The following is a 12227-nucleotide window of genomic DNA, read 5'->3' on the forward strand; positions in this document are numbered from 1 at the left end:
ATCAACAATATTAGATGACTTCACCATATACCCATTTGGTATCTTTTGCGCTGAGAAGAATATTTTCTAAAATCCTTTAACTTGAGAAATTTCCCTCCGTCTAAAAGTAAATTTTAAAAAATGTCACCAAAATTCTGTATTTATTCTGTTTTTTCGGAAAATAGTCTTTTCCGTCAAAACATTAATTGATGTTTTTCGGCTCGTCATTATTACCTTATAACATAATAAGAAATAATATCCTTTTATAAATAGTAATGGAGCAGGGATCAAACTGTGAGGAGAACAGTGCATACCTTACTTTCGATTTACGGCCCCTCTTGCTGCGTATACGAATCAGGAACCAATTCCATTACTGTTATTGTGGTACTACCAGACATAATTTTGGAAAATTACAAAAGCCTATTCAGAGGAAGGAAAGCAAGTTGCGTAGCAAATAATTCGATTTTTGGATCTTTTAATTCAATTTCAGAGGCTAGTATTCTGTGGTTTTTTTTTTTTTTTTGTGTTGCCTCTTCTTCTAGCCAAATAGTTCTATTAAGCAACGTAATTTATTTATTTTTTTGTTATTGCGCCTACATTTGGGGAAGAAGAAGAAGTCGAATACCTCCAGACTGTTTTATCTCTATTCTTTCCTTTTTATTTTTTTATTTTTAGTTTCACTATTTTTCAGCTTTCTTTCTTCAAAATATATATATCTTTTTATCTATTTGTTTTTAAAAATAAATCTATTTTTCTTCGTTTTTGTATTGGCCAGGGTATAGTCTCTACTAGGAGTACTTTCAGGAACAAGCGAAGAGCAGATACGAGCACCAAAACTCAGGTATTTTCCTTGATATTTCAGGGAACATTCATTGAACCTAGGAGCATAGTAATAAAAGAATTCTACTGTCTTCGTCTTAAAATCACATGGCATAACATCTTATGTGGATCATATAAAACATTCAATTTGGCTGTGCCTGATTGCATTATTCTGTTCGAACACCTCATTTGTCGATCATATAAATCTAACCTTGCCTGGTCATATAACGTCATAATAATGTCATTCTGCAAGGATAGAAAAACTCAATTCAGCTACACATTTCCATTGAAGACGGTGTTGCACGATGTTGTCATTTACTCAATAAAGTTTACAATTTCAGTGACAGATTATGGTATGATTACTAAACTTGTTTGACTATATATTGGAATCTATCGTACGATGCGATAGATTTTCTCAGCTACTCCTCCAATTTCACGCCCTTTTGGCAGTTAAAAGTTAATCGATGAATAAGTAACTAAATATGGCTTTCTTCAAATCTGATATTGTTATTTTTGGTTAATATTCGACTTCGTTGAGTCTTAGTCTTAGGCGTTTCAGTTCTGTCTACCTTCGCCTAAGACTAACGTCCCCGATATCTCTCCATATTCTTAGGAAATGAATTTGTAACACGGAAAGCCACGTTGATTCTCCGCATACGTGTTTATTGTATAGATGCTTCCATGTCCACTAGATAAACCTAATATGGCGACGGTCGAGAGGAGGCACACAAGCAATTGCGTGGCCGCCTAAAGGAAGCCATTCCGAGGAGCAAAAAGAACTGCTTCAAACAGCTGTGCCACCATCATCATCATCAACGGCGCAACAACCGGTATCCGGTCTAGACCTGCCTTAATAAGGAACTCCAAACATCCCGGTTTTGCGCCGAGGTCCACCAATTCGATATCCCTAAAAGCTGTCTGGCGTCCTGACCTACGCCATCGCTCCATCTTAGGCAGGGTCTGCCTCGTCTTCCTTTTCTACCATAGATATTGCCCTTATAGACTTTCCGGGTGGGATCATCCTCATCCATACGGATTAAGTGACCCGCCCACCGTAACCTATTGAGCCGGATTTTGTCCCCAATCGGACGGTCATGGTATCGTTAGATTTCGTCATTGTGTAGGCTACGGAATCGTCCATACTCATGCAGGGGGCCAAAAATTCTTCGGAGGATTCTTCTCTCGAAAGCGGCCAAAAGTTCGTAATTTATCTTGCTAAGAACCCAAGTTTCCGAAGAATACATGAGGACTGGCAAGATCATAGTCTTGTACAGTAAGAGCTTTGACCCTATGGTGAGACGTTTCGAGCGGAACAGTCTTTGTAAGCTGAAATAGGCTCTGTTCGCTGACAACAACCGTGCGCGGATTTCATCATGGTAGCTGTTATCGGTTGTGATTTTCGACCCTAGATAGGAGAAATTGTCAACGGTCTCAAAGTTGTATTCTCCTATCCTTATTCTTCCTGTTTGACCAGTTCGGCTTGATGTTGTTGGTTGATTCGTCTTTGGTGCTGACGTTGCAACCATATATATTATAGCATTTACCTCAGCATCACGGATCACGTTCTCGAGGGCCCGGTTAAAGAGGACGCATGATAGGGCATCCCCTTGTCGTAGACCGTTATTGATGTCGAATTGTCTTGAGAGTGATCCTGCTGCTTTTATCTGGCCTCGCACATTGGTCAGGGTCAGCCTAGTCAGTCTTATTAATTTCTTCGGGATACCGAATTCTCTCAGCTGTGCGACCATGCCGACATAAACCCTTGGGGCGAGGCTTACAGAGTGGTGATGAAAAGGCTGCGGAAATCACCCCAGGTGACCCGTCCGCCCCTCCTGAAACAGATTGTTACCACTCTGTTCCCTCACCACGAAAATAGGGGAAGGCAAATTTTTGTCCAGCTAAATGACGGCATAATACCGCCTGTAACTGTGGAGGAGCTGCGGGAAAAATATGGTAGGTTCGGTGACAACAAGGCCCCAGGTTTGGATGGCATCCCCAACCGAGCTTTGAAACTGGCAGTGAAGACTAGGCCCGACCTTTTCGCCAACACCTTCGAGGCGTGCCTAAAAGAAGGAATATTCCCTGCCCAGTGGAAAAAGCAAAAGTTGGTGTTGCTTCCGAAGCCTGGCAAGCCACCTGGAAACCCAGCGTCGTATCGTCCTATCTGCCTGTTGGATACAATGGGGAAGATTATGGAGAGAGTCATCTACAACAGACTCCTGCCCATCGTCGAAGCCAGCAATGGTTTGTCGGAAAGCCAGTTTGGTTTCCGACGCTCCCACTCTACGGTGGACGCAATTGGCATGGTGGTAAACCTGGCAAAAGGTGCACTGATTTCTGGCGGCTGCTGTGCCGTGGTAGCGTTGGATGTCAAAAACGCATTCAACTCGGCCAACTGGAATAGAATTAAAGGGGCGTTGGTTGACATAGGTGTCCCCGGATACTTAGCGAATTTGGTGGAAAACTACTTCTCAGAGAGGACTCCCTGGTACGGGACGGATGAGGGCCCCAAAGAGTACATTGTCACAGCCGGGGTACCACAGGGATCGGTACTTGGTCCCCTGTTGTGGAATATCAAGGATAATGGGGTGCTTGCTCTTCCCGTCCTAGAGGGGACTACGATTGTCGGCTTTGCTGATGACCTAGCTGTGGTTGTTGCAGCAAAACACCCAGAAGATGTGGAGGTTTACGCAACGGAAACAGTGAGAGCGGTAAAATCCTGGCTAGAAAAGGCCGGGCTGACCTTGTCGGACGCGAAAACAGAAGCAGTCTTAATAACGAACCGCAGAAAAAATAACACTGTGAAAGTGGAGGTCGGTGGACATACGTTCGTATCAAAGCCGGCTATCAAATACCTAGGGGTAATAATTGACACCAAATTAAGTTTTAGGGAACACCTAGAGTATGCTTGCCAAAAGGCAGCCAGTGCCACCACGGCACTTGCAAAAATGTTGTCAAATATTGGTGGGCCGAGACATTGTCGGAGGTTCTTGCTAGCCGGAGTGGTGCGCTCCATCCTTCTCTACTCGTCGCCTGTGTGGGCAGAGGCGCTTGCAAACTCTCAGAGATGGGAGCAGGTGAACTCGGTTTACCGGCGGATGGCTTTGAGGGTTTGCAGTGCTTTTAGAACCACATCAGATGAGGCAGTATTGGTGGTGGCAGGCATGATCCCGGTTGACATTCTGGCCAAAGAAATGAGTGTCCTGTACAATGCAAGACATATGGAGTGGCATGCACAGCGTAGAAATGCGGCAAGGTCAGAGTCGCTTGATCTCTGGCAACGCAGATGGGACGAGTCTACGAAAGGTCGGTGGACGCACAGGCTCATTCCCAACATTAGGGTGTAGCTTGAGCGAAAACATGGGGAGACCAACTACCACATTACCCAGTTCCTCACGGGACACGGTGGTTACTACAGGCAGTATTTGCACCGCTTTGGGTTGGATGGTTCTCCGAACTGTCCCAGATGCGATGGCATATCGGAGGATCCAGAGCATGTGATGTTTCACTGCCCACGATTTGCGATGGAGAGAAGGAGCTTAAACCAGGTGCTGGGCAGGAGCGGGACCCCGGAGAGCTTGGTTACTGAGATACTGGAGTCCGAGGAGAAGTGGCAAATGCAAGAGGAGTTGCTGAAGGAACAAAGAAGGAGGAAAGCTGCAAATAGGAGAAGGATGAGTGCCTAAGAGCAAACCTACCCCGCGAAGTAATACCTCAATGGTGGTCCCGCGGGGCTGGGGCTGGAGAGACCGGGGGTGGTTTTTAGTGGGTGTGAATCCCACACGCGCCCGCTATAGTTCCCGCGTTCGGGCGGCGGAGCTGCGGCGGACGTGTCTTAGAGATTTTGCATCTCCGTGTACGCACAAAAAAAAAGATAACCCTAATATATATTTTGAGCAACAGTGTTCATGCAACAGACACAATGCTCTTCAAGTGCACCCAACTGCTGGCCTATGCTGACAATATGGACATTAAAAGACGAACAACCGGAAATGTACAGGGCACCTTCATCTAGAGCAGGCGGCGCTTGAATATAATATAATTTTTCCTATCTAGAGTTGAAAATTACAGCTGATAACAGCTGCGACGACGAAATCCGCGTAAGATTGTTATCAACCATCAGAGCTCATTCCAGCTTGCAAAAACTCATCATCATCAACGGCGCAATCCGCCGTAACCGCTCTAGGCCTGCCTTAACAAGGAACTCCAGACATCCCGGTTTTGCGCCGAGGTCCACCAATTCGAAAGTCTATAAGGGTGTTAAGTAAGCTTGAATAAGAAGACATAGCAATGTCTTCTTATAATATAGTCGATTCAGCAATTTCTGAAAGAAAAAAAACATGTTGTTTTATTAAGAATTTAATTTTATTACACGAAAAGTTGTCCGTCAACGCCCCTTCATATTAAGGAAATAATCACTATTCTCGCCAAGGCTGCACTTATACCAATGGTTGCGAAGCTTTTTATTTGGAGTAAAAACCCAAACCAACGCGAAAATTCTGCATAGAAACCCATCACAACCAACCGTGTCCGAATTAAACTTGCTAAAACTCTCTACTTCGATTTCATTTCAATCGTTGTGTCGGTGAGGTCTCTACACTTCTCAGTCTTTTGCAAACATTTCGGGGAAACTGATTTCGCAGGATTATTCCAAGCTAATAATTTCAATTGAAAAAATCGGAATATTAAGATGACAAGGGGAAACCTCCTAGAACAAGCGGATAGAAGCCAAATCTTAAACGCCGAATTAATAGATGGAATGTAGTGAGTGATACAAACACAGTATTTCCACTTCAAATTTGCAGGAAACCGGAAGATACACCGCCGGCAAACTTTCAAGGAAAAAGCCACTAAAAATTGATTAAACGCGACACAAATTATGTCGGAATTGAAACTTTCAACTAGAAAGCATTGATCGTGAATAAATTGAGAAAACCGCCGATCATGATATGCAGAGTAACAAACAAAATTAAGGAGAGACATTTATTGAGGTCATAGGCAAACCCATACCTAAATGCGCTGACACGCACAACCAGTCCCGGAGTTTCTGCAGGATCCTTGCCTGATTTAGCCCTTCACTAATAAAGTATATTACGTTATGAAGGTTTTTTTGTGAAACAAAATCTTATTAGAATCTGTCCGTCTGTCATACACATTCTTCTCGGGAAACGTTCCGCAGCAAAGATTCCGTGAAGGCTCCATTATACAGCCCAGTTAGATCATTGCCCATTTTGTGTAAGGTCTCTGTGTAAACTCTGTTTACACAAGATGAACTCCGGTCAACAGTCATTAACTATTTACTCACTACCAATCCGTATTTTCTATCAAACATATAAATGTTTAGCAATATCCCTTGAATGAGGAACAGCGCGTCAATCATGCTACGTTATCATGGCATTCTTGCCGGTTCATGTGCATCAAAACTTTTGAGGTCCTGTCGAGAAGCCGAGACTCTTCCTCTACTATTCTGCGTCATGTGCCTTTAGGGCGACCTAGTCGTCGTTTGAGTAATTATGATTACCCTGATGCTCAGCGGTAGGAGTCAATTTCCAAGGGGACCAACTTTAAAAGCAAACCTTCCGAAATCCTCAGGTTTCATTCTTAAAAAAATTGAAAAAAGTACAGGATCCTCAATGTTGAGCTCAGACAACGACTTTTTCACGCCTTAAAATCCAATCCCAAACCCTAATAAGTCGTTTCTTCATCCCTTCATTTTTAGAGTAATAACACAACTTGGGAAGTGCTGGGGGCTTCAGGAATGAACACTTTTGCTTTTTTAAGTGAGAAATCTTGAGTCACGATATTTCCCCTTGTACATAGTTATACATTCAATTGTTTATCATTTTCATGAACTATTTACATAATTACCTGGTTTTGGGAACAACTGTATCGATAATCCACTTTCCGTTAGTATCTGTTTTCAGAGTGAGAACTGATTATTCTTTGCTGAGCCAGCAGAAGTTCATGTGAAACAAATACAAACAAGGTTGACAGATATAAAGTTTCATATTTACCCTATGTGAGGGTCTTTCTAAATATATTTCCATTCAAAAAATCAACAAGTCCGGAAGACGGAGCTGGACGTTTCAGGTATGAAAGGTTTTGTTTGCTTCTTCTGTGAGTATATTTGAGCGTAGAACTATCCCACTTGTACCTAGCCCGTTATGTATATGCCTTTAGCATGTCAGATTTAGTACTTCGGGTTGTAAATTTATACGGTAAAGACAACTTTGAGCAACCATAACTTTGTTACAAATAGTATGATTTTGACCCAACTTGGGGATAATATGCTTCACATTATATTCTATACTAATACCAACTTTTATAACTCTGAGATATACTTAAGCGGGTTTTACTCAATTTTCCCAAAAATACGGTAATATACTATTATTAACTTATTTTGAACAGTATTTTGAAGTCTGGGCATCAGATAGAGGCAGCTTCATGATTTTTTTTAGATTTTTCGGTTGGGTAGTTTCTGAGAATGGGTCCGTTAAAGAAATCATCACTTTCCACGATTGTGTCTCTTTACTGCTTAAAGTATATCTTTTAACTGTAACCGTTGTTTTCTACTTCCAAGTATCTCAACTGGGCAACTGTTATTTTGCCCTCGTTGTCAAGCTATCGCTTGGTTATAGTAACGCAGGATACTTCCTAGAAAGAATGTCAACCCTCCTTCAATTTAGTAGCTCTTTACCTCATTGATATTCCCTCACAGTCCGAAGATCGTCCTCCTTGCCTGTATCCGAAGAGAGAGAGAGGAATTAGTCCCAGAAGGGTCTTCAGGAATGTTGTTGTGTATGTTTTGAGAAAATCCCTGTCTATCGTACTAAATGGTACTATGGTGACTCAAGTTTAGGAGAAACAGTGCGTGCAATTCATCGGCTTAAAAATCATAAGTCGCCAGGAGCCGATGGAATTACCGCCGAATTGGTTAAATATGGAGGCGACCAGTTACACCAAGTGGTTCATCAACTTGTGCTCAAGGTATGGGACAGCGAATCAATGCCAGACGATTGGCAACGAGGCAGTATCTATATCATACATAAAAAGGGAGATATCACACAGTGCAGCAATAATAGAGGTATCACGTTGCTGAGTACCATCTATAAGATATTCTCCGCTATCTTGCTAGGCCAGATAGCCCCATACGCCCAGAACATCATTGGCCCATACCAAGGAGGCCTCACTCCAGGGAAGTCAGCAACAGATCAGATCTCTTTGCGGCAAGCGATGGAAAACTGTTGGAATATGGACATCAGTTTCACCATCTTTTCATCGACTTTAAAACCGCCTATGACAGCATAACCACAACTGTACACGGCCATAAGAGAATTCGGTATCCCGACGAAATTAATAAGACTGACTAGGGTGACCCTGACCAATGTGCGAGGCCAGATAAAAGCAGCAGGATCACTCTCAAGAGCATTCGACATCAATAATCGTCTACGACAAGGGGATGCCCTATCATGCGTCCTCTTTAACCTGGCCCTCGAGAAAGTGATCCGTGATGCTGAGGTACGATCCTCTTTAAGTCCACCCAACTACTGGCCTATCCTGACGATATCGACATCATGGGAAGAACCACCCGAGACGTATAATACAAATTGCCTTCATCCAGATCGAGCAGGCGGCACGTGTGGTGAGATCTTGGGCTGCACATCAATGAAGGCAAGACAAAATATATGGTGGCAACGTCAGCATCCAAGACGAATCAACCAACAACGTCAAGCCGAACTGGTTAAACAGGAAGTATAAGGATAGGAGAATACAACTTTGAGACCGTTGACAATTTCTCCTATCTAGGGTCGAAAATCACAGCCGATAACAGCTACGATGATGAAATCCGCGCACGGTTGTTGTCAGCCAACAGAGCCTATTTCAGCTTACAAAAACTGTTCCGCTCGAAATGTCTCACCATAGGGTCAAAGCTCTTACTGTACAAGACTATGATCTTGCCAGTCCTCATGTATTCTTCGGAACCTTGGGTTCTTAGCAAGAAAAATTGCGAACTCTTGGCCGCGTTCGAGAGAAGAATCCTCCGAAGAATTTTTGGTCCCCTACATGAGGATGGACGATTCCGTAGCTTACACAACGACGAAGTCTGTGAGCGATACCATGACTGTCCGGTTGTGGATAAAATTCGGCTCAATAGGCTACGGTGGACGGGTCACTTAATCTGTATGGATGAGGATGATCCCATCCGGAAAGTCTATAAGGGCAATATCTATGGTAGAAAAGGAAGACGAGGCAGACCCTGATGATGATGATGTAAATAGACAAAGCAATGTCTGTTTAAGACTCGGTAATATAGTCCTGGAGTCATAAAAAACGCACCTTTAAAGTTTGACTTCTCGATAGCTCACTGTTTGAAACATTTGTTTCACTTTGTGGTGGGAAAACGATTTAATAATGTTCTGCTCATTAGAAAGTCGGACTTGTAGGAAACTGGCTTAAGCGCCCTGGTACTCATTAGCAGAAATATCTCAATTCTGCTGGGGCTTATTGTGACTAAATTTTACTACTTAATCTGAAATGGTACCTGAAACGACCTGATGTTAACCATGTCATCGGGTATTTTTGAGTTTCCCTACTAAAAACTTTCGCTGAAAGAACAGTAGCAGTTATAAAATGATGATATAAAATGACTACGGAAACGGATCAAAGCCGGCCTTCTTGCCAAACTTTTGCTCACAGACACTGCAGTCTCTGAAGGTTTGCTACTTCCACTTAATTGGAAATCCTAGGAATATGGGGTCTTCCCCAGTGAGGGGAGAAATGGGATAATCGTTAAGATTCTGAAAACAAGAGGACCCATGTTGACGTGACAATTTGAAGAATATTTGCAGTCGAAAAAAACATAGCTAAATTATTCACTCTGAAATACATCAAAGATCAAGTCGAAAGCTTAGTCGACGAGGAACAGGTTGGTTTTTCGCGGGCAAAACATTGAAAGCGTCGATCAATTTGTATATCTATGAAATGTTGTTTCTTCCAACGACAGAATCTAAATTTAATGTTTCGCGATGCATTAAAAGTACAAAATCCATCTTCCTTCTTTAATCTAAACTACTCACATTGATGACGACTGACTACCAGGCGAATCGTTGCAACACTTTCGTTAATCTCCTACCTTTTTCACATGTTTCCCCAGATAGGGAAGGAAGTCTGAGGACTGGACTCTACGGTTCGTGAAAGTTCCATTCGGTTTTTTAAGAGGTTTTAACTTGCTTGACGCGCTACTCTAAAGAAGTCTCAATTCTAACGATTTACCAGACTTTTACATTCAGTGTTGATTCTTATTGCAGTTACAAGCACGAAGTGGTCGGGTTGATTTCCTGTCTTTACAGTTACACCAGCAAACCATTTTACCGCTTTGGCCTCGGGCGAGTTTAAATTCTGTGATTCCTTACCACTCGGAGAGGTCCAATCCGTTGTTTCTTGATGTTTTTTGGTCACCCTTAGGGTAGTAGTGAACCACAACGGGCTACTGCACTACGACAAGGTAGTGTTCGAGGGGAGAAGATTATACTTAGTAGATTACATTTAGCGTATAGTTTGGCGTCTGTGTCACGATGAGTACTTCGATGATGCGATTAAATCTCGCAGAATGGAACACGTTCTTGATAGCGAGAGTCACCAGTAAGCAGGATTTTCCTTCCTCTGAGGCTTTCCTAGCTAGCTTAATGACTATTTTAGTAGCACCAATCACTGAAATAATCGCCGTTAACAATTGTTTGATATATTATCTGCTCGCAAAACCTTGCTTATTTTGTGAAGAAGACAAATAGATCCATTAGATGTTGGCTCATCTATCAGCTTATCCGGATTCAGGATAAACACGACCTGATTTCAACTCTGCGGGAAAAGATCCTTCTTTTAGACAATCTGTGAACACCTGCGCTAACATGCTTGGTGCGGTTTTAATTACAAGTTCCAGTAAGAGATGCCATCAATATCGGGAGTTGTATCCTCGATTACTAGAAGAATGTCTTTGGCACTCATTAATATCGTTGGGAAAGTAGTTTCCGGATGTTGGGGAAACAATATCGAAATTATTTCCCACAGCAATCTGAGGAGACGTTTTACCTTTTTTCCGACATTACCTACTAGGGCGCACCTCCTTTTGGGTCAGAATTTGCCTCATCATGAAATCACTTGAAGCTACCGTTTTTGTTTTTGCATTCATGTTTATATTCGAGAAAACCTGGCATGTTTCTTTGATGCTGACTTCGCCTTTTGACGTGCAGGCATTAAATTTCGTTGTTACTGTCGCGCTTCTAGGAGTGTACGCGTCTTGGCATGGTATCAAGAAAAAACGTCTAAATTATTCCTTTACACTGCAAGTTAAAGTATTAGAATTGGTCAAAAAGGCGGGGAGTGTCGAGCTAAAAATATAGGTCTGTACCATAGACCCATTCTCAAAAACAACTCAATCAAAAAATCCGGAAGAACCTCACGACGAATCCCCTATATGGTACTGCATGATGATATCTGTTGAAATAAAATCAATAATAGTATATTTCAATATTTGATAGAAATGGACTAACGTTCCTCGAATGAAGCATGATATGGAAAATTTTGGTGGAAATCTTGCTATGGTAGATCAAAGTTGTCTGCTACTTATAAATTTGCGCTATATGACACATTAAATGTCAATATTACACTGTTTGATACATGCGTAACGTATATACATTAGGATCTGTGAACAAATGGAATTGTGCTGCATTAAAATATTCATGTATTAAAACATTAATATTCTAACGCAATATGGAGGCTATTCACCCTTTGGTGAGGTATAGCCCGTCAAACACGCCTACACACAATCGTCCATAGTTCGCTGAAAAGCCCAACAGGGCTTTGCGAAACGGCTGCAATGCCGTTCTCGCTCCCCTTAATTTATGACCTGTCCATTGCCTTTCGATTAACTCGTCCACTGGTAACTGACCAGTACGCCGTTCGAATCGGTACCAAGTCAACGTAACCCGATGACACATCGCGGACAGGTTTTCACGAAGGCTTGGAGTGGCAGTGGGGGTCACTTTCCATATGCTACCCCCATATAGCAACACAGAAAGAACTCAGCACAAAACGGTCTCAACTTGACTTTAATGCTGAGATAACTGCATTTGCAGATTTTCAGATTTTAGACAAGATAGCGAAAGCTTTCTGATAATAGCTAGTTTCTCCGGAATGCCTCTCCTTCGTAGAGTACACCAGACACACACCCTGTTGATGCTGTCGAAGACCTTTTCGGAATCGATAAAGAGCAGGTGAAGCGAAGATTTAAACTGTTCGCACTGTTCCAAAATGATCCGCAAGTTGTGAATGTGGTCAGTGCAGGAGAATAATAATAATAATCGTTGGCGCAATAATCCATATTGGATCGGGGCCTGTAAGTGTATTAGAGCATTTCCTTCAAGACTGTA

At 42.4% G+C, this 12227-nt stretch overlaps 1 protein-coding gene across 1 annotated transcript in view; it reads left to right on the forward strand.

Moving 5' to 3' along the window:
- Positions 1-12227, forward strand: part of LOC119646490 — a 567562-nt gene that overhangs the window by 524555 nt on the left and 30780 nt on the right. Inside the window, 1 exon segment of the mRNA XM_038046949.1 lies at positions 755-820. Within this exon segment, the coding sequence (XP_037902877.1) occupies positions 755-820 (66 nt within the window).

The sequence above is a fragment of the Hermetia illucens genome, chromosome 1 (assembly GCF_905115235.1).
Source record: "Hermetia illucens chromosome 1, iHerIll2.2.curated.20191125, whole genome shotgun sequence".
Lineage (NCBI taxonomy): Eukaryota > Metazoa > Arthropoda > Insecta > Diptera > Stratiomyidae > Hermetia > Hermetia illucens.